The 23,553-nt window shown below is 46.4% G+C and overlaps 1 protein-coding gene across 2 annotated transcripts; it reads left to right on the top strand.

Annotated features, from left to right (window-relative positions):
* The first annotated feature begins 1,648 nt into the window (after nucleotides 1-1,648).
* On the top strand, nucleotides 1,649-22,285 carry NACA (nascent polypeptide associated complex subunit alpha). Of its 2 annotated transcripts, XM_084836931.1 has the most exons (11): nucleotides 1,649-1,698; nucleotides 3,455-3,526; nucleotides 5,019-5,162; nucleotides 6,507-6,638; nucleotides 10,031-14,068; nucleotides 16,277-16,362; nucleotides 17,796-17,873; nucleotides 19,004-19,150; nucleotides 19,579-19,707; nucleotides 21,346-21,468; nucleotides 22,166-22,285. In XM_084836931.1, the coding sequence occupies exons 3-11, from the start codon at nucleotides 5,156-5,158 to the stop codon at nucleotides 22,178-22,180; spliced, it is 4,755 nt and encodes a 1,584-aa protein (XP_084693057.1). In that variant the 5' UTR covers nucleotides 1,649-1,698; nucleotides 3,455-3,526; nucleotides 5,019-5,155; the 3' UTR covers nucleotides 22,181-22,285. The 2 variants fall into 2 exon arrangements, with proteins under 2 accessions (XP_084693057.1, XP_084693056.1); XM_084836930.1 differs by lacking the exon at nucleotides 5,019-5,162.
* Nucleotides 22,286-23,553: the final 1,268 nt, after the last annotated feature.

Here is a 23,553-nt window from a genome sequence, read left to right on the forward strand (position 1 = left end):
GATACGTCAGGCAGATTATGGTATGAGGAACAGAAATAACATTGTGTTGAGAGGTGCTTCCAGATGAGTTATTATTGTTGTTGTTATTATGCAATCACCCAGCCTTATTCGCAGAATTTTATAGTGGGTTCAGACAATGGCATCACCTACTTGTAACCCTCCTGTGTTTTCTGACCACTTCCATCTCTTTTCTTATCAGAAAAATTCTGCTAAGCAGGAAAAGGTGGAACAGCTGCACAATGCCTTTTGGCAGCACTAGGGGCCCTCTGTTTAGAAGTACCCCTTGTGGTGCCAGGATTATTTAGGCTACTTCCCCTGCCCTCATCTGTTGTCTTCTCTGGTGTCAGCCTTTGACCATTACTTGAGAGACAACAGAGTCCACTAAGGTGAGGGAGCAGGGTTGAGGAACTTGGAACTCACACAGCCCATGATGGAAGCAAATCTTCCCTTGCTGGCTGCTGGTTGTTACAAGGCAGCAGCTCCAGGAAGGTCCTTGGAGGCAGGGTACTGCGGCAAACCAGCTGGAAGCTGCTTAGTCTGTGACAGAGGCAAGCTTTCTCTTCCTGGAAGTTCGCAGGTAATGACTCCATCTGAGGTCTTATTAAATTTAATTAACATTTTTATCCTGCCCTTAGTTCAAACCCAGGGCAGTGTACATGGTTATGCCCCCTCCTATTGTGTCATCACAACCACCCTGTGAAGTAGATTACACTGAAAAATAACTCCCCCATCCTTCCCATCCCTGAGCTTCCTAGCTGAGTGGGGATCTGAACCCACATTATCCTAATCCAGCTTTGCGCATCCTGGGGCCCTCCAGGGGTGTTGGACTACAACTCCCAGCAACCCCTAGCCAGCACAGCCAGGTCAGGAATGCTGGGAGTTGTAGTTCAACACCTCTAGCAGGCCCCAGGTTGGGGAAGGCTGCTAGCCACACCATCACAGGCATATAAATGTGTTACAGTGCAGTTCTAGAGATTCACTTCCATGATGTAGTGACGGCCACTACTTTGGATAGTTTTAAAAGGGGGTTGGACAAATTCCTGGAGAGGCTATCAAAGGCTGGTAGTCCTGATGGCTATGTGCTACCTCCAGTATCAGAGACACTCTCCCTATGTACACTAGTATCTGGGAACGTGGGCGGGAGGGTGGCGTTGCATTCATGTCCTGCTTGTGGTTTCCCATGGGCATCTGGTTGGCCACTGTGTGAACAGAATGCTGGACTAGATGGACCTTTGCTCTGATCCAGCAAGGTCCTTATGTTCTTATGCCTACTCAGAAGTAAGTCCTATTCGGTTCAATGAATCTGATTCCCAGGTATAGGGCTGCGCCTTTCGTCTTGGAAGTGCCACATAGTGCAGCAACGTTTCAGAACCTCGGTGTCGGAGGGTGTCCGTGTCTGTGCAGTGCACCACCGCGGGGCCTTGTGTTCAGTCCTCCAGTTACTGCAGCTGGCTTAGCGCGCGCTTTTTCGGCCGCTCGGGGAGAGAACAGGCCGCTCTCGCGTGGTGTAGCCACAGCTCGGGCCATAACCCAGAGCGCCTTTCTCGGGGCAAAGAGAGCGAAGAAGCAGCAGCGGCGCCGGCGCAGGGCAGAGCCTCGCGGGGACCCGGAAGCCCTTCTGGCTCGGACCGGAAGCCGCCCTCCCTCCGCCTTTCGCGCTCCTTCTGCCGCCATCTTGCGCCCGGCCCGTCTCGCACAGTAAGTTTCGCCGTTTCTATCCGCCGCCATCTGCCTCTGAGCTCGCTCCGGCTGGGCGGGCGGGCAGCCGCTGAAGCCGGGGAAGGCTCGGGGGGATGCGTTGTCGGCGGGCGCGTCGAGCCGGGGCTCCGGCCGCCAGCGGCGGCCCCGCAAACAGGCCGCTTGGGCCACTTACTCCGGGTTGTAGGACCTGAGCGAGGCCTCGGGAAAGGGTCTTCGGTTCAAGCGGGAACGGTGGCAGGGACTCCGAGGGGAAGGACCACCGGGATTCGCGGGGAGAGGGTGTTCGCTAACGGATACATGGGGGAAATGAAGCCGTTTGGGAGGAAGCCTCCGCTTTTCTCTCAGGGGCAGGCGTGCGCGCCTGCCCTGACTGCGTTCTGGTCTTTGCCCTTCTGCTTTAGGGGTCAGCGGCTGGAGGACCCTCGGCCCGCTTGGCCCCCTAGTCACTCAGCCGTTGGGCAGAAGGGACATAAAGGGCCGCGAGCATGTAGGGTAATGATTTGCCAGGGGGATGGATCGTGGCCTTCCCCGCCCTCCTCTCTGTTTTCAAAGTGGCCCTCCAGGAGATCGTATTTGTTGAGCAAGGTTCTGGTCAGTGAGGATAAAGAGTAAAAGTTAAAAAGTAAAAGTTCCAGGAAGACAGGCTGGGAGGTGATGGCGGCAGTGTCAAGACACCGTCTTTAAGGCTTGGTGAAATGAAAGGGGTGGAGGTTTGCCCCACCATTCAGCTATTTGTTGTGTCTTGGAGGGAGGAGGTGTTGGTGTTGGGAATATCCACATATGAGAGTGAATGGAAGATCTTGCTGTATCATAGATTTGGGTACATGAAAGGTCGTTGTGGTGGACCTGTGGCAAAGAGAACAAGAGGTTTAGACCAAAGACCTATCTAAAACAGTGTTCCGTTTCCAACAGTAGCCAGCAAAATGTTTCTAGGAAGTTTATAAGCTGCTTCCTTTTTGCGCCCATCATATAGTATTCAGAGGTATACTGGCACTAAACGCCAGTGTTTAGTTATGGTGGCTAATAGTACTTGATAGATTGTTCCTCCATGAGACATGTCCTGGGTTTGAATGTGTCTCTCTGATCTTTCATAGCTCCCCATAATGCCAGGCTTGCTGCTCATGTAGCTTTGCTAGGTGCAGATAAGAAGTTGTGAATCAAGGCTTTAAGAACCCACCAGTGAATGTCCAGTGATGCAAGTTGACCAAGAATGCTGGTGTTAGGCGGGTATACTATCTCCCACAGTTGAATCAACAGTTTGTATACTTGTTGCATCCAGATCAACATGTGCACCTTATTTTTCTGGTAATTGTTTATTGGAGATGGTCTTTTATCTATTTAGCAAGAGCGTGAAGACAAGTTAAAGTTTACAAATTATTGGATGGACAAAAAGGTCTGAATACTTTAACTTCCAGTTAAATGTAGGTATAAGGATTGTTTTCAGGATGGCTACCTTGAGCAAATTGTACCTAGAAGCAATGTTCATGCTCTGAGCAGGGTTGAGCAACTTGTGGCCCTACAGATGTTTTTGCCTACAACTTCCATCAGCCCTAGCCAGCATAGCCAGTGGTGAGTAATGATAAGAGGTGTAGGCCAAAATATCTGGAGGGCCACCCCTGTTATAAGGGGAAGTAGCTTGCTTAGCTGTTTTGATTGTAGAGAAGCAAAAATTTTGTTTGATGTCCTGCAATATTATTAACTTGAAAACAGTCAGAAAAAATGACTGAATTTTACTTTCCTCTCCTCCTCCCAGAAATGCCTGGTGAAGCCACAGAAACAGTCCCAGCTACAGAACAGGAGCTGCCACAGCCTCAGGCTGAGACAGGTTAGTGTCTTGGATGATTAATACACTTTTAGAAAAGATCCTGAAACTCATCCACTCAGCCAGTTTAACTCGGCAGGTAAAACTATTTTGGGCAATAGAACATGCAAATAATTATGGGCTAGTGTAGCATAGCAGCTAAGAGACTAAAGCTGCAATCCTGTACACCCTTACCTAAGAGTAAGTCCCATTAAACTCAGTGGCGCTTGCTTCTGCAAAGATATGTATGGGATTGCACTACAAGATTCAAGTCTCACCTGTGCTGTGAGCTTACTAGGTAGACTTAAGGAGACAACTGTTTTCTCAATTTCATTTCCCCATCTGCAATATGGGAATAATTCAGACCTTCCTTACAGGGTTGTTGTAAGGATTACTGCGATAATGTATGGGAGGCATGTTGAGCATTCAGAAATGCTATATAAAGGTTATTTTGACTTTGGGAAGTTGAGATAAACATTTTGAAATAAATTATCCTCTTGTGCTTTTACCAAGTTTGTTCTATTCCTACTTGGATGAGTTGCAGGTTCTCTGTCTGGGACATGGCTGTAGCATGTTTAAAGTGAATCATAAGTTGGATAAACCCTGCTATCCAGCTTCATTATGGAGGTTTTAGAGTATGATATGCTAAAAAAAAAATACTAATGACTAAGCTGATTTTTTTGGGTGTGTGTGCTAACTTGGTGTGATTACCAAATGAAACACTAGAGAAGTGTGGCTCTTGGCTGCTCTAACCCAGGTCAAATGCTAGATACTTGCTTAATGGTTTGGGTGATCTCTTTCTAGCCTTTTGTAATAGAGTAAACATTGTTTTAAAGAATCTCACATGGATAGTTTTCCCAGTTATTCTCCACTCTTACTAGCAGTTAAATGAGTAAGATTTCTTCAGGAAGGAGGTGAAAGATCATTTAATCAGAATTTAGGTATGCAATTTCATCATATTCCTAAACCTGTGTGACAGCCAAGAGTTAGGGTGTTAGCATATGAACAATCCATAATTACTTTGTAACTCTTCTTATGTTTCCTTTTGTGAATGTGACTATAGTTTAAGATAGGATAGATTGCTCTAGTTTGGCTTTGAAAGTGTAAAAAAAAAAGAAAGATGATGGGGAATTAAACAGGTCTCAGACCTGGAACTTTCTTGTCTATTACTTTAAGAGTACCTAGATCTCAAGTGGATAGATTGCTGATTCACTTCCTAATGTCACTTAACTTAAATGCAGACCAAGGAAACACATTGCCTTGTGTCTCCAAACCAAAGGATTGCATAGTTTGCAACTTAACAAGCATCCTGCACTTGACCGTAACACACAGCTGATAAATGTGTTGGAGTGAGAGTGCCTCACTTCTGGTGGATTAGAATTGTGAGCTGATACTGCTTTGAAAAACCTGGTTGTATTTTGAAGTGTGTGTGTGTATGTGCGCATGGATCCTGGGACTTACTAATTCTCAACCCACCCCACCTCATATATTATGTTTCCAACTGTCTGTCTTGAAGGTATCATGGATGCTGGTTAACAGAGAACCAGGTTTCCTTGTTTGCTACATTTCTGCCTGGAAGCTTAGGGGACACTGGATGACTTTGTGACTGAATCTCAGCTACACACACCTACGCATGGGGATGTTGTACACTGCATGACTGGTAAATGCAATGATTTCTGTCCAAGGGTGTGTGTTAGTTTGACTTGGAGACAGAGAGGAACTATGGAGTTCTTTTGGGTGATCAAGTGGTGCTCTGTGGAATGGAACAGCAGATCTTAAAGCAAGCATCAAATGCCTGCTCATCCCTACTGAGGATATAAATCTAACCAAAGTCCATATAGGTATTCAGCTCTTCTTCTGTCCAAGTAGACTGTTCATGATAGAGTGCTATTCCAGCACCCCTGTAAGAAGATAGGATGTATGTGCCAGTGTAGTGCTTGGCAATGTGTGTGATACACTAGAGCAGCTTTCCCAAACCTGGTGCCCTCCAGATGTTTTGCATGACAACTCTCAGCATCCCTAACCATTGACCATTTTGGCTGGGGCACCCAGCCCACCCAATTGGGAATTGAAGCCCAAAACATCTGGCGGGCACCAGGTTGGGAGAGGCAGCACTTGAGTGACTAGACAGTTCTCTGAGGAGGTGACTGGAACATAGGTGACTGGAGCTTTGTTTCGGTCAAGCTATGCTGCTGGTTCTTCCTTAAATTAAGAAGTGGTTAAAGGCAGAGCTGCTCTGCCAGTGCCACCCACAAGAACCCACAGCCTGGAAGCAAGAACTTTGTTTATATACAGTTGTATCTATGCCACCCCGGAACCAAACAAGTAAGACAGAAGGAGACAAAATAATACTGGTACAGTCAATTCCAAATCCAGAGTATCCATCCATTATTGCTCATATTTACCAGAATCCAGTATGTGGAGTATTTCCTTTTGCCTTCATGGGAATTGATTACCACTGAGATAAACTGTGAAGGTTGTTTGATACTGCCTCTGCCAGTGGCAGCTACACTTTTTTAGTTACCCTCAACTGACTTCCAGATATGTTATGTCATGGTATGGTGGTTGCATACATCACTGCTGAGATGCCATGAGCTCAGGCCAGATTGACTTTTGACATATCAGTGTTAACATTGAGAAGCTGATGTCAGTTGAGTTCAGCCCATGGCAGCAGCATGCACATGGCCACCGGTGCTGCAGTCTAAAGCACCATTACAGCAGGCCCTCATCCAGTTCAAATCTGTTTGTGCATTGACACCAATTCACTAGGGAATGCAACTCATTTTGTCAGATTCCTCTCCAAAGTAGATTGTTCCTATAATGCTTCATGCATGAGGGTTTGCTGTTTTAGCCTTAGTGCCATTTGTCTCTGGGCTACTGAGGATAACTTGCACCTTTCCCCACTGCTGGATACTTCTCTTTTGGATTGCTAAGCACCTAATTGGGCATGTGCAGACACTGTTGGGTTTCCTGGGTGGTATCTGAACAGTTCACACTGTTGCAGTAACTCCAGCTCCAGTTCCTGGGGCCCCCATGGAAGTGATGCTGACAGCTGAGGAGTCCAAACCAGTTGCCACCAAGAATCCTGAGCTGGCAGTCAAGGGTTCTCAGGATGGGACTGCTCTGGAGCCTTCAGGTAGGTCTCAAGTTAAAGCAGCAAGGTGGGGTTGAAATAACTACATTTTAAAAAATGAAATAAAAAGCAATATAATGATTCAGGGCACCCAAAATGTCAGCTGATTTTAAACTGAGGTCTTTGGTTTAATCTTCCCTCCTTGACAAGTAAAGAGCAGTGATTTTAAGAAGTTACATCACCTTAGCTGAGCAGTAGAGGATTTGGATTTTTTGCTATTACCTTTCCTAAAAATGTGTTTTCAGGGTTTACTTGAGCTGTCCCTGAGTATACTCTTTGTGGTAAGGAAAAGCTGGTGGAAATATCACATTTTACTAATGCTGTCTCTCATGTTTTAGATTAATTAGGGGGGAAAGCAGCCATGAAGGTTAAAAGTAATATTAGATTGAATGGCTGTGCTTTCATGGTACAGTCAGTGCCTATCTAGGGTAGCTCTGGTAGCAGCTAAAACTTTTAAGGAACTATTCTGCTTCCTAAGCATGAAATTAACTTCCTGTTTGTACTCTGAGCCTTTTCCCTACCTTATTCAAAGTATTTTTATTTTGTCCTGTGCATTCAGTTCTCTTGCTTTCCCATCTTCTATCTGCTTTACCAGTTCCTGCCCAAGAACTGATGTACAGCAGTGAACATGAAGCCACTGACCTCTTCATGTGACTTGCATCAATAGTTCTGTGGCCCATTAAGTGGCCAACGCAAATGGCAGTTGACCAGCCAGCAAAAAGCTGCTTATATGGTGGTTCCTTCACCTACTCCTGTATATCTGCCTAATAGAAAAAAAGAGCCAGAATCTGCAATAAGGACTGTTTGGTAGCTCATTCATAAGTAGCAATCATGACAGCGCTGGAGCTAAGTATCTCGGTGTTAAGGCTTTCAGCATTATTGCTGGAAAGCTTGACACTAAGGGCGAAGCTTCAAGTACAAGCAACATGGATTTCTAGCTGGAGTAGATGTGATTTGCATAGATCGCAGCCCTTCTGTTTCCATAGGGCAGACAGGATTAGTGTAGTCTGAGCTGTTGCTCAATCTGGCATTTACATCACCCTTCTGCTATATACATGACTTGAATTCTGGGTATCATCCCAGTCCTCATGTGAAACAACACAGCCCATGATTGGAGGGAGTTACCACACTAGCAAAAGCATGTTGCTCGGTCATAGATGAAAGGTGCAGTGAAGGGCCCTTGATGCCCTCAGAATTGTTTCTCATGTTGGAATTACATACTGTTGGAGTAGCATTTGATATACTCCTTTTCCCATGTAATCAAACATCAAAACATCATCCGCTGGGCATTTTTTTATGCATGACCCCACAGAGTGGTGTGCCTCTAACTTCATTTAAATCAGTTGATGAGGAGACTTGCAGACCCTCCTACTGCAATGACTTGCTCTCCCTTTGCACATGTGTATAAGGTTGGTCAAACTGCCCTTTAAGACTTTGATGGGATATTTCTTAGAGTGAGTGGCTGATGCAGTTAACATCAGTTTGAGTTGATGCTAGCATGCCAGTGTCTCTTTCCCAAGCCCCTCATCATCTGTTGAAGAGGTAGAAATTCATGGTGTAAATTGTATGTTCCCGATGCAAGTTTATATTAACTCTGGTCCGATCAAGGTTTGAATAATGGCAAACCTGAAGTGAAAGGCACTTTAGTTCAGCAATGGGCAGCTCTCAGTAGGTCTAATTTGTCATCTTGACCAAGCCAAGAGAATAGAACCTTCTGGATTGTTCTATCCCCTGAATTACTGGTCTGCTCTGTAATAACCTATTGCTCTTGTACATTTAGCTCCTGCCCTTTTTGCTGGTGCTTATGAAGCGCCTGCAGCCTGTTTTTCTGAGCCTCCCATTCGAGTGCCAGGTATTGCTCTTAGTCCCAGCATGTGTGTCCTTAACAATATTTTACTGTGCTATGTTAATGCAGTTACATTAACCGTAATATTTAGCAAGGTGGGGGTAGTGTGTTGGTAGACATTAAGGGCCTTGAAGTCTAGGCTGCTGAGTTCTGTTCCTAGCTCTTCTGCTCACATAGTGAGATTAGATACGAGTTACTGGCCTAGTTTGCATGACAGCCCACCAAGGCTTAATTTCCTGTGGAGGTTGTCACGTTGTGCTGGGTACCCACTGGCACCATTTTTGCATGGTGCCTGGCTTGCTGTGGCTTGTTGTGTTGTGCGAACCCACGCAGCAGGGGTTGTTTGAGGGTTAGACAATCCTCAAATAACCATAAAACAAGCCATGGGTTATTTGAGGGTTATCTAACCCTCAAACAACCCCTGCTGCCTGGCTTCACATGCCTGGTACGACACGACAGCCCCTGCTGATAAATTAATCCACAGTAGGCTGTCGTGTTGTGCAAACCAGGTCACTGTGTAGAATAAGAACTTCCCCCAGGATCGGCAAGATCTGTGACTAATGTAAGGAAATGCATGATGAATAGATGTAGATACTCAAGAGTTGAGGGTTTGGATCTATGATGTGCAGGCACACAAAATAGATGTGCAATAGTGGTACTTTGCACTGTGATTCCAATATCTATTTGAAAGGCTGCTGGCATTTTGTGTTCCCTGAGATGGACTTCCAAAGCTCCTAGCCTTGGTATTCCTGACTTCTGGAATGCCTGTGGCTCATAAGAGTTTGCCTGAAATCCAGTGGCTTCACCTTGAAATTATATGATATGATTATGTGAGGATCTCACTTCGATCATACCTACTATACATTGGTCTATCTTGGATTGGAGGTACATGAAAATTTTTCTCATCACAATAGATGGCAAGCCATGTTTCCAAACTTTGTTTTTGTAGCCAAATTAACCTGACTGGTATAGCAGCCTTTGTCATTATAAATAGAACCTATATTACAAAGCAAATTACAAACAGTGACAATCAGCTGCTTTATTGTCCATGGCAAACACATGCACCTGGACACAATGTGGAGGGTTAAATGCCACCAGTTTAGACATTCAAACTTGTTTTTCAAAGTAGCTGTTTTCCCATCTAGAATTGAGATGTATATTGATAGCTCATGACCAGCCAGATATCTGCATAATAGGGTTGGATTTGTGGTGAGAGATTCAAATGGAGAGGTGACAACTAGGCTGGGCTTAGCTGTGGCACAGTAATATGTCTTCAAAGGGCTTAATCCTGCACATGTCCTCTAGGGAGATACTGGCCCTGCCTAAAGAACCGTGGCTACAAGGACATGACTGATGGGGGTGGGGGGAGCCTGGGTTCACATGATATAATTATTATATCAAATTATTTGATATTTTTCTGGCAGCAGCCGCAGTAATTTCTGCCCCACAGGTAACTGAGCAGCATTTCCATTTGGGAGGCGCTAGATAACTCATTTTTCCCCCCAGTGTTTTTTCTTTTCATTGTTGATTCACTTTTTCTCTCCTTTAGCTGCTGTTTCCGGCTCCTCTGATTCTAGCACTGCTCACTCTTCCTCTTCATCCCATGACGCTGACTCTCCCCCTGCTGGACTCTGTCCTTTCAGTACTCCACTGGCACCTACTGGCTTTGCTGCTTCGCCTGGGCAGCTTTTCTCCCTTGTGGCTGCTTCCTCTGTCCCCCCCATGTCAGTCATTTGTGGCCCTACCATGCCTCCTGGTAGTCCAGCTGTAGCAGCCCAGACTCCTCCTTCTCCCCTGAAGCCTCCAGATCTGGCTGCTTCTGCACAAATAGTTAGCCCCTCATCTCTGAGCATTGCATTAGTTTCTTCACCAACCCAAATCATTTCCTCTGACTCCCTTAGTTTGGTTTCTCCAGCCTCCCCTATGAGCTCACTGCCAACAGCTTCCGCAGCCCCAATTTCTCAGATGCCACCATGTCCTCCTGTCTCAGCTCCTTTCATTCTCCCAGTCGCTCCTGTTTCTCCGTCTTTGGCCTCTGCTCCAGTTCCCCTCAGCTTTCCTGTCAGTCCCACAGCGCCTGTCACTGCTCATGTTTCAGGTTCTACCTGTATGGCTCCACCCTCTGTTCCATCTTCTCTTCCCTCAACTTCTGCAGTTGCTCTCCCCACATCACCACAGCTTCCCGTTCTTATCCCTGTGACTTCTTGTCCAATTTCTGATATTCCTGTGGCTCCTGCTCCTGGCCCAGTGGCTCCTACTTCACCCCCTGTGCCCTCCCCCCATGTTGCTAAATCTCACAGTGCTACAATACAGCCAGTTTCTGCTAGCACACCCATAAGTGTGGCCTCTCCAGTGCCTGCATCTAGTCCTGTGGCCCCTGCAGGGCCACCTGTGGGGTCTATTTGCCACCCCACAGCTCCCCCTTCAGCACCTATTTCTGGCCCTGTGGTAGGTACTTCCTTCCCTGTGGCCTCCGCAGTGTGCCCTGCGGTTCCTTCTTTGTCCCCAACAGGGCCTGCTGCTAGACCATTGGTACCTGTACCACCACCTGTGAAGCCTGCTTCCCCTTCAGCATCTGTTTCTGGCCCTGTAGCCCCTCCTGTGGGCACAGCAGTGCCTACATCTAAACTAGTGGCACCTACAGAGTCACCTGTAAAACCTGCTTCCCCTTCAGCACCTGTTTCTGACCCTGTGGCCCCAGCAGTGCCACCTGTGAAACCTGCTTCTAGCCCTGTGACCCTAACAGTACCTGCATCGAAATCAGTGGCTCCTGCAGGGGCATCTCCAAAACTTACATCTGGCCCTGAGCCACCTTTGATGCCACCGGTGAAACTTGCTTCTGGCCCTGTGGCCCAGGCAGTGCCTGCATCTAAACCAGTGGTCCCTACAGGGCCACCTGTAAAGCCTGCTTCCCCTTCAGCACCTGTTTCTGACCCTGTGGCCCCTCCTGTGGCCCCAGCAGTGCCACCTGTGAAACCTGCTTCTAGCCCCGTGACCCTAACAGTGCCTGCATCAAAATCAGTGGCTCCTGCAGGAGCATCTCCAAAACTTACATCTGGCCCTGAGCCACCTTTGGTGCCACTGGTGAAACTTGCTTCTGGCCCTGTGGCCCAGGCAGTGCCTGCATCTAAACCAGTGTTCCCTACCGGGCCACCTGTAAAGCCTGCTTCCCCTTCAGCACCTGTTTCTGACCCTGTGGCCCCTCCTGTGGCCCCAGCAGTGCCACCTGTGAAACCTGCTTCTAGCCCTGTGACCCTAACAGTGCCTGCATCGAAATCAGTGGCTCCTGCAGGGGCATCTCCAAAACTTACATCTGGCCCTGAGCCACCTTTGGTGCCACTGGTGAAACTTGCTTCTGGCCCTGTGGCCCAGGCAGTGCCTGCATCTAAACCAGTGGTCCCTACAGGGCCACCTGTAAAGCCTGCTTCCCCTTCAGCACCTGTTTCTGACCCTGTGGCCCTTCCTGTTGCCCCAGCAGTGCCACCTGTGAAACCTGCTTCTAGCCCTGTGACCCTAACAGTGCCTGCATCGAAATCAGTGGCTCCTGCAGGGGCATCTCCAAAACTTACATCTGGCCTTGAGCCACCTTTGGTGCCACCAGTGAAACTTGCTTCTGGCCCTGTGGCCCAGGCAGTGCCTGCATCTAAACCAGTGGTCCCTACAGGGCCACCTGTAAAGCCTGCTTCCCCTTCAGCACCTGTTTCTGACCCTGTGGCCCCAGCAGTGCCACCTGTGAAACCTGCTTCTAGCCCTGTGACCCTAACAGTGCCTGCATCAAAATCAGTGGCTCCTGCAGGGGCACATGCAAAACTTACATCTGGCCCTGAGCCACCTTTGGTGCCACCGGTGAAACCTGCTTCTGGCCCTGTGGCCCAGGCAGTGCCTGCATCTAAGCCAGTGATCCCTGCAGAGCCACCTGTGATACCTGCTTCCCCTTCAGCACCTGTTTCTGACCCTGTAGCCCCTCTTGTGTCTCCAGCAGGGCCTGCTTCTGGCCCTGTGGCCCCTGCAGTGCCACCTGTGAAACCTGCTTCTGGCCCTGTGGCCCCAGCAGTGCCTACATTTAAACCTGTGGTGCCTGCAGTGCCTCCTGTGACATCTGCTCCCCCTTCAGAGTCTCCTTCTGGTTCTGTAACCCAAGCAGAGCCTACTCCTGCATCTTTGTTACCTGCTGTGCCCCTTGTGAAACCTGCTTCCCCTTCAGCACCTGTTTCTGGCCCTGTAGCCCCTCCTGTATCCCTAGAAGGACCTGCTTCTAGTCCTGTAGCACCAGTTTCCAAGCCTCCACCTCCTGAGGCTTCTCCTTCAGCACCTGTAACCCCAGCAGAACCTGCTTCCCAGCTTGTGACTCCTGGTTTGGCACCTATCTCTGGTCCTGTGGCTGCTCCTATGGCTCCAGCAAGGTCCACTCCTACACCATTGGCACCTGCAGTGAAACCTCTTTCTCCTTCAGCTCCTATTTCTGACCCTGTAGCTCCAGCAGGACCTACTTCTGGCCCTGTGGCCGCTCCTGTGGCCTCAGCAGTGCCTGCATCTAAAGCAGTGGCACCTGCAGTGCCCCCTGTGACATCTACTTCTTGCTCTGTGGCTCCTCATTCCATGGCTCCTCCTTTGGGACCTGTCTCTGGTCCTGTGGTTTCTGCTTCCTGCCCCTTGGCTTCAGCGGTGCCTGTTCCTATGGCCCCAGCAGGACCAGCTCCTAGATCAGTGGCACCTGCAATGCCACCCATGAAACCTACTTATCTTTCAACATCTGCTTCAGGCCCTGTGGCCCCAGCAGGACTTTCTTCTAGTCCTGTAGCTCCTCCTGTAGTACCCATTTCTGGACTTGCAATCCCAACTGTAGTAACAGCAGAGGTTGCTTCTAGTCCTGTAGCACTGACTTGTGCCCCCATAACTTCTCCTGGGGCCCCATCAATGCCTGCTCCTAGCCCTGTACCCTCTACAGGGTCTCCGGGGGCAGCTGTTCCTGTGTCCCTTCCTATGCCTCCAGTTGTTTCTGCTTCTGGCCCACTAGCTCTTCCGGTAGCATCTGTTAACCCTCCTGGCACTGTGGCCATGACTTCCCCATTAGCTCCTCCTGTGTCATCTGCCACCCCATCTTCTCCTACTTCTCTTACTCTTGTGACCTCTGGCCCTGTCTCTGCCCCCAAATCACCAGCTGTCCCTGTTGGCTCTGCTACTCCAGTCTCCTCTGTTGGGGACATGGTGCCTCCGCAGAAAGCAGCATCTTTGCCTCTTGCACCTGCTGATCTCTCTGTTTCTGCCCCAGCTGCAAGCAATCTCACTGCTTCCCCTGCACCACCTCCTGCTTCCCCTGTGAAAAAGCGAACTCCTAAGCCATCACCAGTTTCATCTGCAGTAGCATCTGAAATGCCACCCAAACCCCCCACCCCTGCCTCTGCTGTCATTGAAGACGACGAGCTGCCACCTCTGATCCCTCCAGAGGTGCCTGCTGGGGAGGCACCTCTGCAGCCAGTCCTGGTGGATTTCTCTCCTAAACCAGCGGTGGCTCTTGCTGAGGTCCCAGCAACTACTGCTCTTCTTCCTCCTCCTGCCAAACAGCCTGTCCTGAAGAATGACAAGGGTATTTGCCTCCTCAGTTTGCTGTGTGCATGGATTTCACAGAGTGCTCACTGAATACTAATCTGTCTGTACAGGCAAGGGACCTTGAGTCCCCTCATGCCCTCTGTTTTGTTTGTTAATCTAGAAAAATAGCATTTAGAAGTGAACTTAACTAAGCCAAAGTAAGTCCAGGCTGAACTGGAACCAGTTGTTGTCAAAACCAGTTGAAGGCTCCTTTGTGTACATTGAGGACTCGAGGTTTATGCATAAGAATATATGCCACAAATGAGAGAGTCTGTTCACGTGCTGAGCATGTTGTGGGTGTCTTATAGAGGGTGTGACGTCAACCTTGCCTTGGCTGGTATTTCTGGAATAGCACTAACCTAGAAACTCTAATCACAGCTTTGTTTTCTGTAGCACTTACCGTCCTCACAGCCTGCTCTCCCCAATCCTAGGACTTTGCTTGTGATTGGATATCCAGTAGATCTTGCTAACTGCAACTGCTTTGAGTGAGATGTTCAGAGATTAGCATGTGTTGCCAACTCTGTTATGATGTAATGTTTTATCCTGGCTCTGGAAGGAGAAATAGTCTAATGCTAATGTCCCCCATCCACTCTTATTGTGCATTGTCTGTATTTGTACCTGCACTTGGTACACAAGGATTTTGTTTTATGTCAGTAGGAGTTTTTTTTGTTAAATACATATTAAACAATATGCATGCTGGGTGTTAAATTGAGATACCTACCAAAGATCAGAAGTAAGTAGTCTGCAGTTCTGTCTAGCCACCAGTCACCTCAATCTGGTTTGAATATACAACTATCGGGAAAGGTGATGGGCGGTTGCATAAGCTGGAATTAGCTCATGAGTTCATTGGCAGGTGAGAGGGAATAGTCAGTTGCAGTTGTTCCAGGGAAAAGGTGACCTAGATATATTCTGCTGCTTTCACATTGGTGGTTCCCTCCCACTTGTGTTAAGTCACCCACATGCAGCAATAAATAGGCATATGAGCCAGCAGTCCACTGAAATGTGGAAGGATGTATCCTGCATCTAGACATGGCAGTCATATAATGGTGGTGGGGAGGGGTGTTTAGTGGCGCTCTCTTACAGTGACAACAATGAACTTAGTTCTAGGATCTTGAGGTGAAGCATATCCAGTTCACTGTTATAGAATTGAGCTTTCAAAATTTGTGCCTTTTTGTTACTTTTAAAAGGTGAGAAATTAACCGCATTCAGCAGCCTCTTTCATAGCAGCTCAATTTAGCTATCACAAAACCTTATTAGAAATATGCCATGGGCTCATGTGTTCCCTCTCGTATGAATGCTCCCTCCCTTCCGTGGTTTGTGATAACCAAAGCTTGCCATGACGTCTGGCAAACGGAATTTGCAAACCATAGGTTGGAGGCAATCCCGATTAGTGCTAGCTATAGTTTGCCCAATTTAGACATCATAGGAAACTGCATGTGATGGGGAAGGGAGGGAGTGTGCAAGTCTGCAACACATTCCTAATCTTCAAACCATGGTCTTTCCTGCTTCTTAAAATTACTGTTCAAAGCAGAGGTGATACCCTAATCATGAGAATGTAAGCAAGACTCTACTCCCAGAAAGTTGGAAGTTCTCTCTCCCTGGATGCTTTCGTGTCCTGCCTCTTAAGAGCTCAACAATATCCCTACATAATATCCACACTTTCCCAAATGTTAGCTTTTAGCTGGAACTCTTAAAACAAATGCCAAAGCCCCTCTGAAATTGTTTCCTTTCACCTCCCCCCTCCCATACATACATACCCATGTTCAATGATAACTGCCTGTCAACTTTTAACAAGTCTCAAAGAAATAGTGGTTTGATTGAGTCCACCTGAGAGAGAGCTAGGATTTTTGTTCTGGTTTTGTACACTTTCTTGTTGCCTAGACTGAGCAATACCAAAGCACCTGTCTTTCCGACCTATTGCTGCACAAAATGAAACCACTGTTATATAGAGCACTGCCATTACAAAGTTATTTGTTTGTATATTGCATTCTTTCTGTGCCTGTTTCTATTGCTTATTTTGGGAATAAACTCTGTCAGATAATTCTGAAGTTTGTTGGCTTGATAATGAGTTTTTAATCTGCATTGTCACAATAAAGAAGTGGAAGATTCCACCGAGCAACTAAGCCCTTCATGTTTTGTCTAGATCTGCCTGCCACACCTGCAAGAGGCCAAGCTGGGAAAAAATTATGCATATTTCTTTCTGTAGGGTCTGGGACAGAATCCGACAGTGATGAATCAGTGCCAGAACTTGAAGAACAAGACTCCACGCAGGCCACGACACAGCAGGCACAGGTGAGAAGGCACAGGGTTGAGTTTAATGGGCATCCTGGGCAGGGCCACAGAACACTTGTGTTCTTGAAGCAAATATACCCAAGCCCCCAAATTTCATACCATTTACAATGCAAGGTTTGTGCACCTGCACACACTGTAACTAGCATCTTCGTCCTAGGATGGTTTTGCATCCACACCACTATGTATAGTGCAGACAGTGACACAGAATACACACATTGTTTCTTCTGTGCTAAAAGTTCCAAGTTTGAAACTACAAAGAAGCAAATTCCATAAGCATACTAAATTCTTCAAAATGTTAGATTTACTCTTTACGGCAGAGGTACTGAACCTCTTTCAGCCCAAGGTTTGAGTTCAATTTCAGAGACACTCTTAGCAGGGGCTGCATTCCAGTGGTAAGCAGGGCTGAAGGCAAAAGGGGGCTGGGCCAAAATACCAGCATACTTTAGTTTAAAGTCATGCCAGTCACTTAAGTCTTAGAAGAGGCATTTCAACCTTCCAGGATGGAGAAAAAACTGCACAAAAGCTGGGAAAGCACCAAATGATTGGAGGGAAGGGGTGGGGCCAGGGGAACGGGGCGTGGCCATGTGCGGGATTCCAGAAATAATAAAAGGTAGGATGAAGCTTAACATGAAGGAAAGGTCCTGAAGTTTATAGCTCGTAACAGTCTTGAGGTGGATTGCAGACAGTGTTACATAGACTATTCGATTATTCCATGCTAGGAGCAACATTTCAGGGGCTACAGGGATAAAGAAACAGTGGCTGTATTTCCGTATTTTGAAAATTAAAAAGAAAGCAATTACTTGGATGTCTCGATACTTAAGATGGCTTTTATATGTCCAAAACTGCTGTTGCTGTGAGACTTCTAGGTTTTCTATCATGCCCAGCTTTTTCGGTCTCCCCCCCCCCCCTTTTTTTTTTTTCCTTTTTTCTTTCTTTTTCAGCATGAAGAAGTTATGAAGAACTGGAAAGCTTGCTCACACTTTTGTGACATTTTAGATCCTAATAAGGGTATTGCCCTACTTGGTTTTGATTGTTGGTTATCCTATCCCTGGCCACTAGTCAGTTTCAGGAAGAACATATTTTGCTTCTGAAAGGCACTCTGACTTAGTAAGTCTCCAGAAAGAGAATTCTAAAGTCACAGGGCAGTCACTAAGAGCACCTCTCTGCCTGCCCTTGTGGCCTCAACTTGGTACATAGATAATATACTTGAGTGTTCCTGACCAATCTTTGACGTTGTGCGAGCGGAGTGATCTCTTTAGCCTGCCTTGCAAATCCCTGGTCCCTCTGCTTTGATCTGGAGAATTTCTAGTATAGACATGCATGTTCATATAAATCAGTTCTCTTATTCTCAAATCTTCAATGATAAATTGTATTGTTATGATATTTCTGCTGGGGTTTCTTTTAATCCCATTTTATGTCTTTTATTCTCACAGCTTGCAGCAGCAGCTGAAATAGATGAAGAACCAGTTAGCAAAGCAAAACAGAGCCGGAGTGAAAAGAAAGCACGAAAGGTAAGACAAAGCTGCTGGAAATAGCTGAACAACACAACGAGGCTGTTCACATGACATGGCAGCCCTCCATGGGTTATTAAGCCCCACAGCCTCATTGTGGGTTAATCTGACCACCATTTTTAATATGCAGCCTCCACTGGGGGGTTGTGTCAAGCGAACCTGGCAAACATGAGCTATGTGAGAGTTCAACAGTCCCCGCATAACCCATGTTGGCCAGGTTCACATGAGATGAAAACCCCGCATGGGCCTAGCATATGCAACCTGACGCCTGCAGGTACTGTGGGTCATTGTGGGTTAAATCACCCACAACGAGCCGCACTGTGTCATCCATACCCGGTCAGTTCCTGGTGTTTTGCTTGCCTCAGCCAGGAGATGTAGTAGCTACTCATCCTTTTGTCCCCAGGATGACTATATGTAATCATTTCAACACTTTGTTTGAAGTGTTCTTGAAAGGCCCATTTTACTGTAACTAGCAAGGGAGTTGATCTGCGTTCTTGTGCCCAGTTCCTGTTTCTGAACGAGCATCTACATTTTTACAGAAACAGCTCAGTATCCCAGGGTGAGTTGCATAGTTAGGAATGGACCTGTTGCTGTGGGATTTTTCCCCACCCTGCTCATCCCCTCACGAAAGGTAGCAGGGCATAAGCGGTAAACTCCTAAGATCAGCCAGTCAGAAAAATGACCATGTAATGTGATACAGAGAAGAACGCATTAATAGAGAACATATCCCAGTGAGCAGTGAGCTTGTTGGCTCTTCATCAGTGGAAGTTTTGCATGGAGAAGTTTTATTCTGACTAAGAAGAAATGTCCAGCTCTGCTGTATTTGTTTCTGAGACAGTGTCCTCATTTTACAGAAGAAACTGAAGCAGAGGTAACCCAGGATTAATGACACAGCTAGGAACAGATCCCTAGCTCTGGGCTTTCTTCTGCCTCCCTCTCAGGAAAAGGTTTTGAAGGTGTTTTGTTTTTGTTTTTTGCGTATTGATCAGGTAGAAAAAATGCCTCTTGCATTACCAGGAGAGTTTTATAGTCACGGATAATAAGTACTGTGAGTTTTTGCCATGGCCTAGACTAGCCTAGATGCTCAGCAACTTAACTTTCTCTCCAAACTTTCTCCTTTTGTTTTTAAGGCAATGTCCAAGCTTGGCCTTCGTCAGGTCACAGGTGTAACCAGGGTTACTATCCGGAAATCCAAAAACATCCTGTTTGTCATCACCAAGCCAGATGTATACAAAAGTCCTGCATCAGATACTTATATAGTCTTTGGCGAAGCAAAGGTGAGCTAAGCCCAGGAATGCTGGGCAGGGGAGCCTCGACCTTGTATTTTTGCACCATCCGAGAGAGACCCGAGATTTTCGGCTAAAGGAAGGTAACTAGGAGAGAAACTGTCTGGCCAAATAGAGACCCCTCACTGGCTTTATTTCGTCTGTAGACCAAAGGTTCCCCATCCCTGAGCTATGCCTTCGCGGCTTAACAATTTTTAAAAGAACAGACGCTTTATGCAGCTTCCCTGCCACGGGGTTAATTTGGGGGTGGAGGCATTCTAAATGTTCACTGAAAGTAAGGGGTTCTTTCTGCTGTAAAAGCTGCAGTCCTTGTCTTAGGAGTGCTTGTGGAGCCCTCTGTTCTGTTTGTCTTGCTCATCATTATTTTCTTTGAATGTAACAGTGTCACTGACCTCTCTCTTCTCACCCATCTCTACCAGATTGAAGATCTGTCACAGCAAGCACAGCTGGCTGCTGCTGAGAAATTCAAAGTGCAAGGAGAAGCCGTTTCAAACATTCAGGAAAACACACAGACTCCCACCGTACAAGAGGAAAGTGAAGAGGAGGAGGTATGCCACACATTTGTATGAGGCCATGGGCCTGAGCCTTCACACAGCTCTGGACTTGTGGCTAGCAGTCACAGCCACATCATAGTTTTTGATCTTGTTAATTTTTCCATGGTGACTGAGAAATTTTGTAAGCCAGGAAGGGCCTCCTCTGCTTGTTGAGAGTTCCTTGATTTCTTACAGCTTACTCTGACTATGGGCTAGGGAGGAGAGAAGTTTACTAGGCTCACCCTTGTCGTCCTTCAGGTGGGAGTGAGAGATACAGCCCAGTGATCCTCCATGTGCTCTCCCTTGTTTTCAGTATCCCTTTTGGGCAACCTGAACCAATACCCCCATCTCTTGTGAAGCTCCTGCTTCCTGTTTATGTCTAATCACACACCCTGCAGGAGGCATATTTTGTTCCAGGTTCCTTCCACTGTTGAGCAGCTACAGTGCCTCAAAACGTGTTAGGATACATATCTAGCTCATTCCTGACTGAGCTTCAGCCGGAGGGAGTTGTCATGCCACATGGCTCTTCCTTGCCTGTGTCTTAGCTTCGTACTTGAATCTTGAAGTGTTATTTTTTCCTGCTGCTTCAATAATTTTTTGGGGGGTGGGGGGGGAGTCCATTCTTGGGTGAGTAGTCTCCTTAGGATCCCCCTGGAACAACTGTACTAGGTGCCAAATAAAGAAGTAATAGAACCAGCTGTTGTCGCTTATTTCAGCCATTAACAGATGGGGGAGTAATACTGGCTGAATGGGTGCATTTTCAGTACCAGCATTTATGTTGTTAGTGGCCACACATGCCTTGCAGAATACTAGTGACTATAATTGTACTGGGAAACATCACCCCTTGTGGAATGAGCTGTCATACACTTAGCTGTCTTAACAAGTGGGGGCAACTGTCGAGAATAATTCATAACTATTCCAGGCTTCCATTTTACTGGCAGTATGACTGACCTTGCTCACTTCACTGCAGGCAAGCCACTTCTCTGCTGTTGCTAAACAGATGGAAATAAGCAACACTCCCTAGTGTAGGCAGGTACAGAGCAGAGCCCAGGCCAGGGTGTGGCACAACGACTTGCCTGCTCTGTTACCATCTGTTCTTTCTCTGCTGCTCAAGCAATGGACTCTGTATATGTAGTAGTACAAAATTCATTCTAAATGGTGGGGGCCTGCCCAACTTGTTAATTTATGTTATTAAGCCATGTTCATATTGGTAGTCCTTAGGTTTTGGTGAAACTGCATTCTCCATTTCATTCTTGCTCCTCTTTGTTTTATTATGAATATTATAGCTAACTCACATTTTCAGCATGTCCTCCTGCCCCCAGGAAGATATGCTGAAACTGGGTTAGCTATATAATATTTTAAAAATACCCTAACAAGACCCTGCAGTGCTATTAGTATTTTTGTCTTAGAAGATTAAGAACTGGGAGAGAACAGGTGAGGTTTTCAAGGTCACCAGGGAGTCTGTAGCAATAACTTGGGCTTCGTTGTACCATATTTCCTGCATATTAAGGAACCATTATGGCTATTGTAAAACCTTTGGTTGAATAGATATTTAAGTTTTAAGGAATCCTCACTGGATCCTCGCCACTTCTGTCCTGCTTGGCAGAAAGAGACTTGAACAGCTGTCCTGAGACATACTCTCTTCCCATCCAGGTTGACGAGACTGGCGTTGAAGTGAAAGACATTGAGTTAGTGATGTCCCAGGCAAATGTTTCCCGGGCAAAAGCCGTCCGTGCCCTGAAGAATAACAGTAATGATATCGTAAATGCTATTATGGTAAGTGCCTGATTGAGTGCAGTTTGTGGCTGGACCAGTGGACTTGGAGTCCGGAGAATAGGTGGGAGAGGTCTCCATGGGCATTTTACATGACCATTTCACTTTACTAATCAACTCATTGGGAAAGAATTGTTGTCTCTTCTGTCTTGTCCCAGTACTTCTGCTAACTGTCCTCTAGAGTGCAAGACAAATGCGTCCAAAGCCATGTATACATTAGAAATGTGTTTAACTGCTATGCTTTAGCTTTGCAAAGGTGCCCAGAAGTATCTTGTTGGAGACAGGCGTTCTCTTCACAGAAGTACAATTCTCAAGGTTCTTGGGGGCAGGAAGAATAGTCCCAGTTAAACCACTTGAAGCTTCTAGTGCAGATACAGCCAGCATGTTTCCTTGGGGGATAGATAAATGCATCAGTGCTCAATGTTATATCCTAGGTAACTACTTTGGAACCAGGCACTGTATCTTTGCCTGTCCTCATCTGATTGCTTTATCACAGCTAGAATTACACCCTCTGTGTTCCTTTTCCCCTCTGTCTAAAATCACAGGCAGCCATAACAATAGCCCCAAGGTTACTTGGCTCTGCAGAACAGATAAACAGTTTGCCTGGTTTGCTCTGGCAAAGTCCCTTGAATTTCCACATCCCACCACCTAGGAGTGAACAGAGAGAGTTCTTAACTTGCTTCTTTCTGTTTCTTTCCAGGAATTGACGATGTAGCCACCCAGAAAGGGGAACTTTTTGGTGTTACAGAGAGTAAATAGCAGCTGAATTGAAAATTTGTACTATTTCTATCAATTAATAAAAGTTGTGGTTTAAAAGGTTTCACACATCTTTCTTTCTTTGTTTTCCACAACACATTCGATTCCTCAATAAACTAAAAAAAATGTAGTTGTGGTTTATGACCCAGGTCTGACCACCTGCAACTGCTTTTAACTATTTACTGAAACGCTTCAACTAAGTCTTTGAAAGTCTGCTAGATTGCCAGGCTTGGTGTGAATGGTCCTTTATAGGCACAATGTGTGTTTGTTCATCTGGCTCTGAAAAGTTAAAGCTCAGTCATAGATCTAGTGTTCGTAGTTTAGAAATGTCCTGCTAATGGTCTCGATTAACGCAGGCTGTCTTGCAGGAGAGCATTGGGTAACACTGTACAAGGAACAGTTTGTCCTTCAATTTCAATGAGCCAAGGGAAAACCTCTGCCACTATTTCAGCCGTTTTGGTTGATCGTAGCTAGTGCTACGTCATTGTCACTGTTGATTAATGTACATCCAAAGTTCATAACACAGACCCATTATAAACTGTACAATAACTATATTTAAAATATTTGTTTGTTTTTAGAAGTTTGGCACATAACACCAGTGTGTGTAAACATTACCTATTTCCTTATTCATCTTTTTGCAAAGAATTTACTGATGGAGAGTGGGGTTTGAACTTAAAATTATTTTCCCAGGAGAAAAGCAGCTGGGAGGGACTGCTTTTGAGTGGAGGAATAGCTGCAGGAGAAAGAGTGGACCACCCCTCCCTCAGCTTTTCCTCTGCTCAAGGTTGCAGCCTTCCAGGGCTGCTTCTGAGTTTGAAATAATAATTAACAAGCAATCAGTGTAAATGTTCACGATGCATAAGAGAATGAGGTAAGACTGTATGTATAAGTTATTCAGGCATGTGTGAGTCAGCTGTGGGAGAGCTGCCACCCATATGAAGGAGAACCCAATGAGTTTCTCGTTAAAATTGGCACCATGGCCTCCAGCCCCAAAGGGGTTTCTCATTATAGTTTAATTCTAACTATTGTTACATGAAAACTGCAGAAACATTTTGAGCTAGCATCATGCCATCTGCTCATTTTCTTATATCCCCCAAAATAATTGTGCCATGGCCAGCTTATTCAATGACATTTGCACCTAACACAGGAGTGTAGAACCTCTTTCTGGCTCTCGGGCTGCATCCAGTGGTGGGCAGGGGCTGAAAGCAAAAGGGGCAGGACCAAAAAAAACCCAAAATACCAGCATATTTTAGCCTAAAGTTCTTACTGCCCCTAACTAAGCCTTAGGAGGGGCATTTCTACCTTTTAGAATGGGGAAAAAACTGCACAAAA

Source organism: Heloderma suspectum, chromosome 2 (genome assembly GCF_057233095.1).
Source record: "Heloderma suspectum isolate Gila_16-S chromosome 2, 16-S_ref, whole genome shotgun sequence".
Taxonomy (NCBI): Eukaryota; Metazoa; Chordata; class Lepidosauria; order Squamata; family Helodermatidae; genus Heloderma; species Heloderma suspectum.

Coding starts and splice junctions, on each gene's coding strand:
- NACA (XM_084836930.1), top strand. CDS start 3,457: ATGCCTGGTGAAGCCACAGAAACAGTCCCAGCTACAGAACAGGAGCTG. Junction 6,639..10,030: donor GACTGCTCTGGAGCCTTCAG/GTAGGTCTCAAG, acceptor TCTCTCCTTTAG/CTGCTGTTTCCGGCTCCTCT. Junction 19,151..19,578: donor TAGTCTTTGGCGAAGCAAAG/GTGAGCTAAGCC, acceptor CATCTCTACCAG/ATTGAAGATCTGTCACAGCA.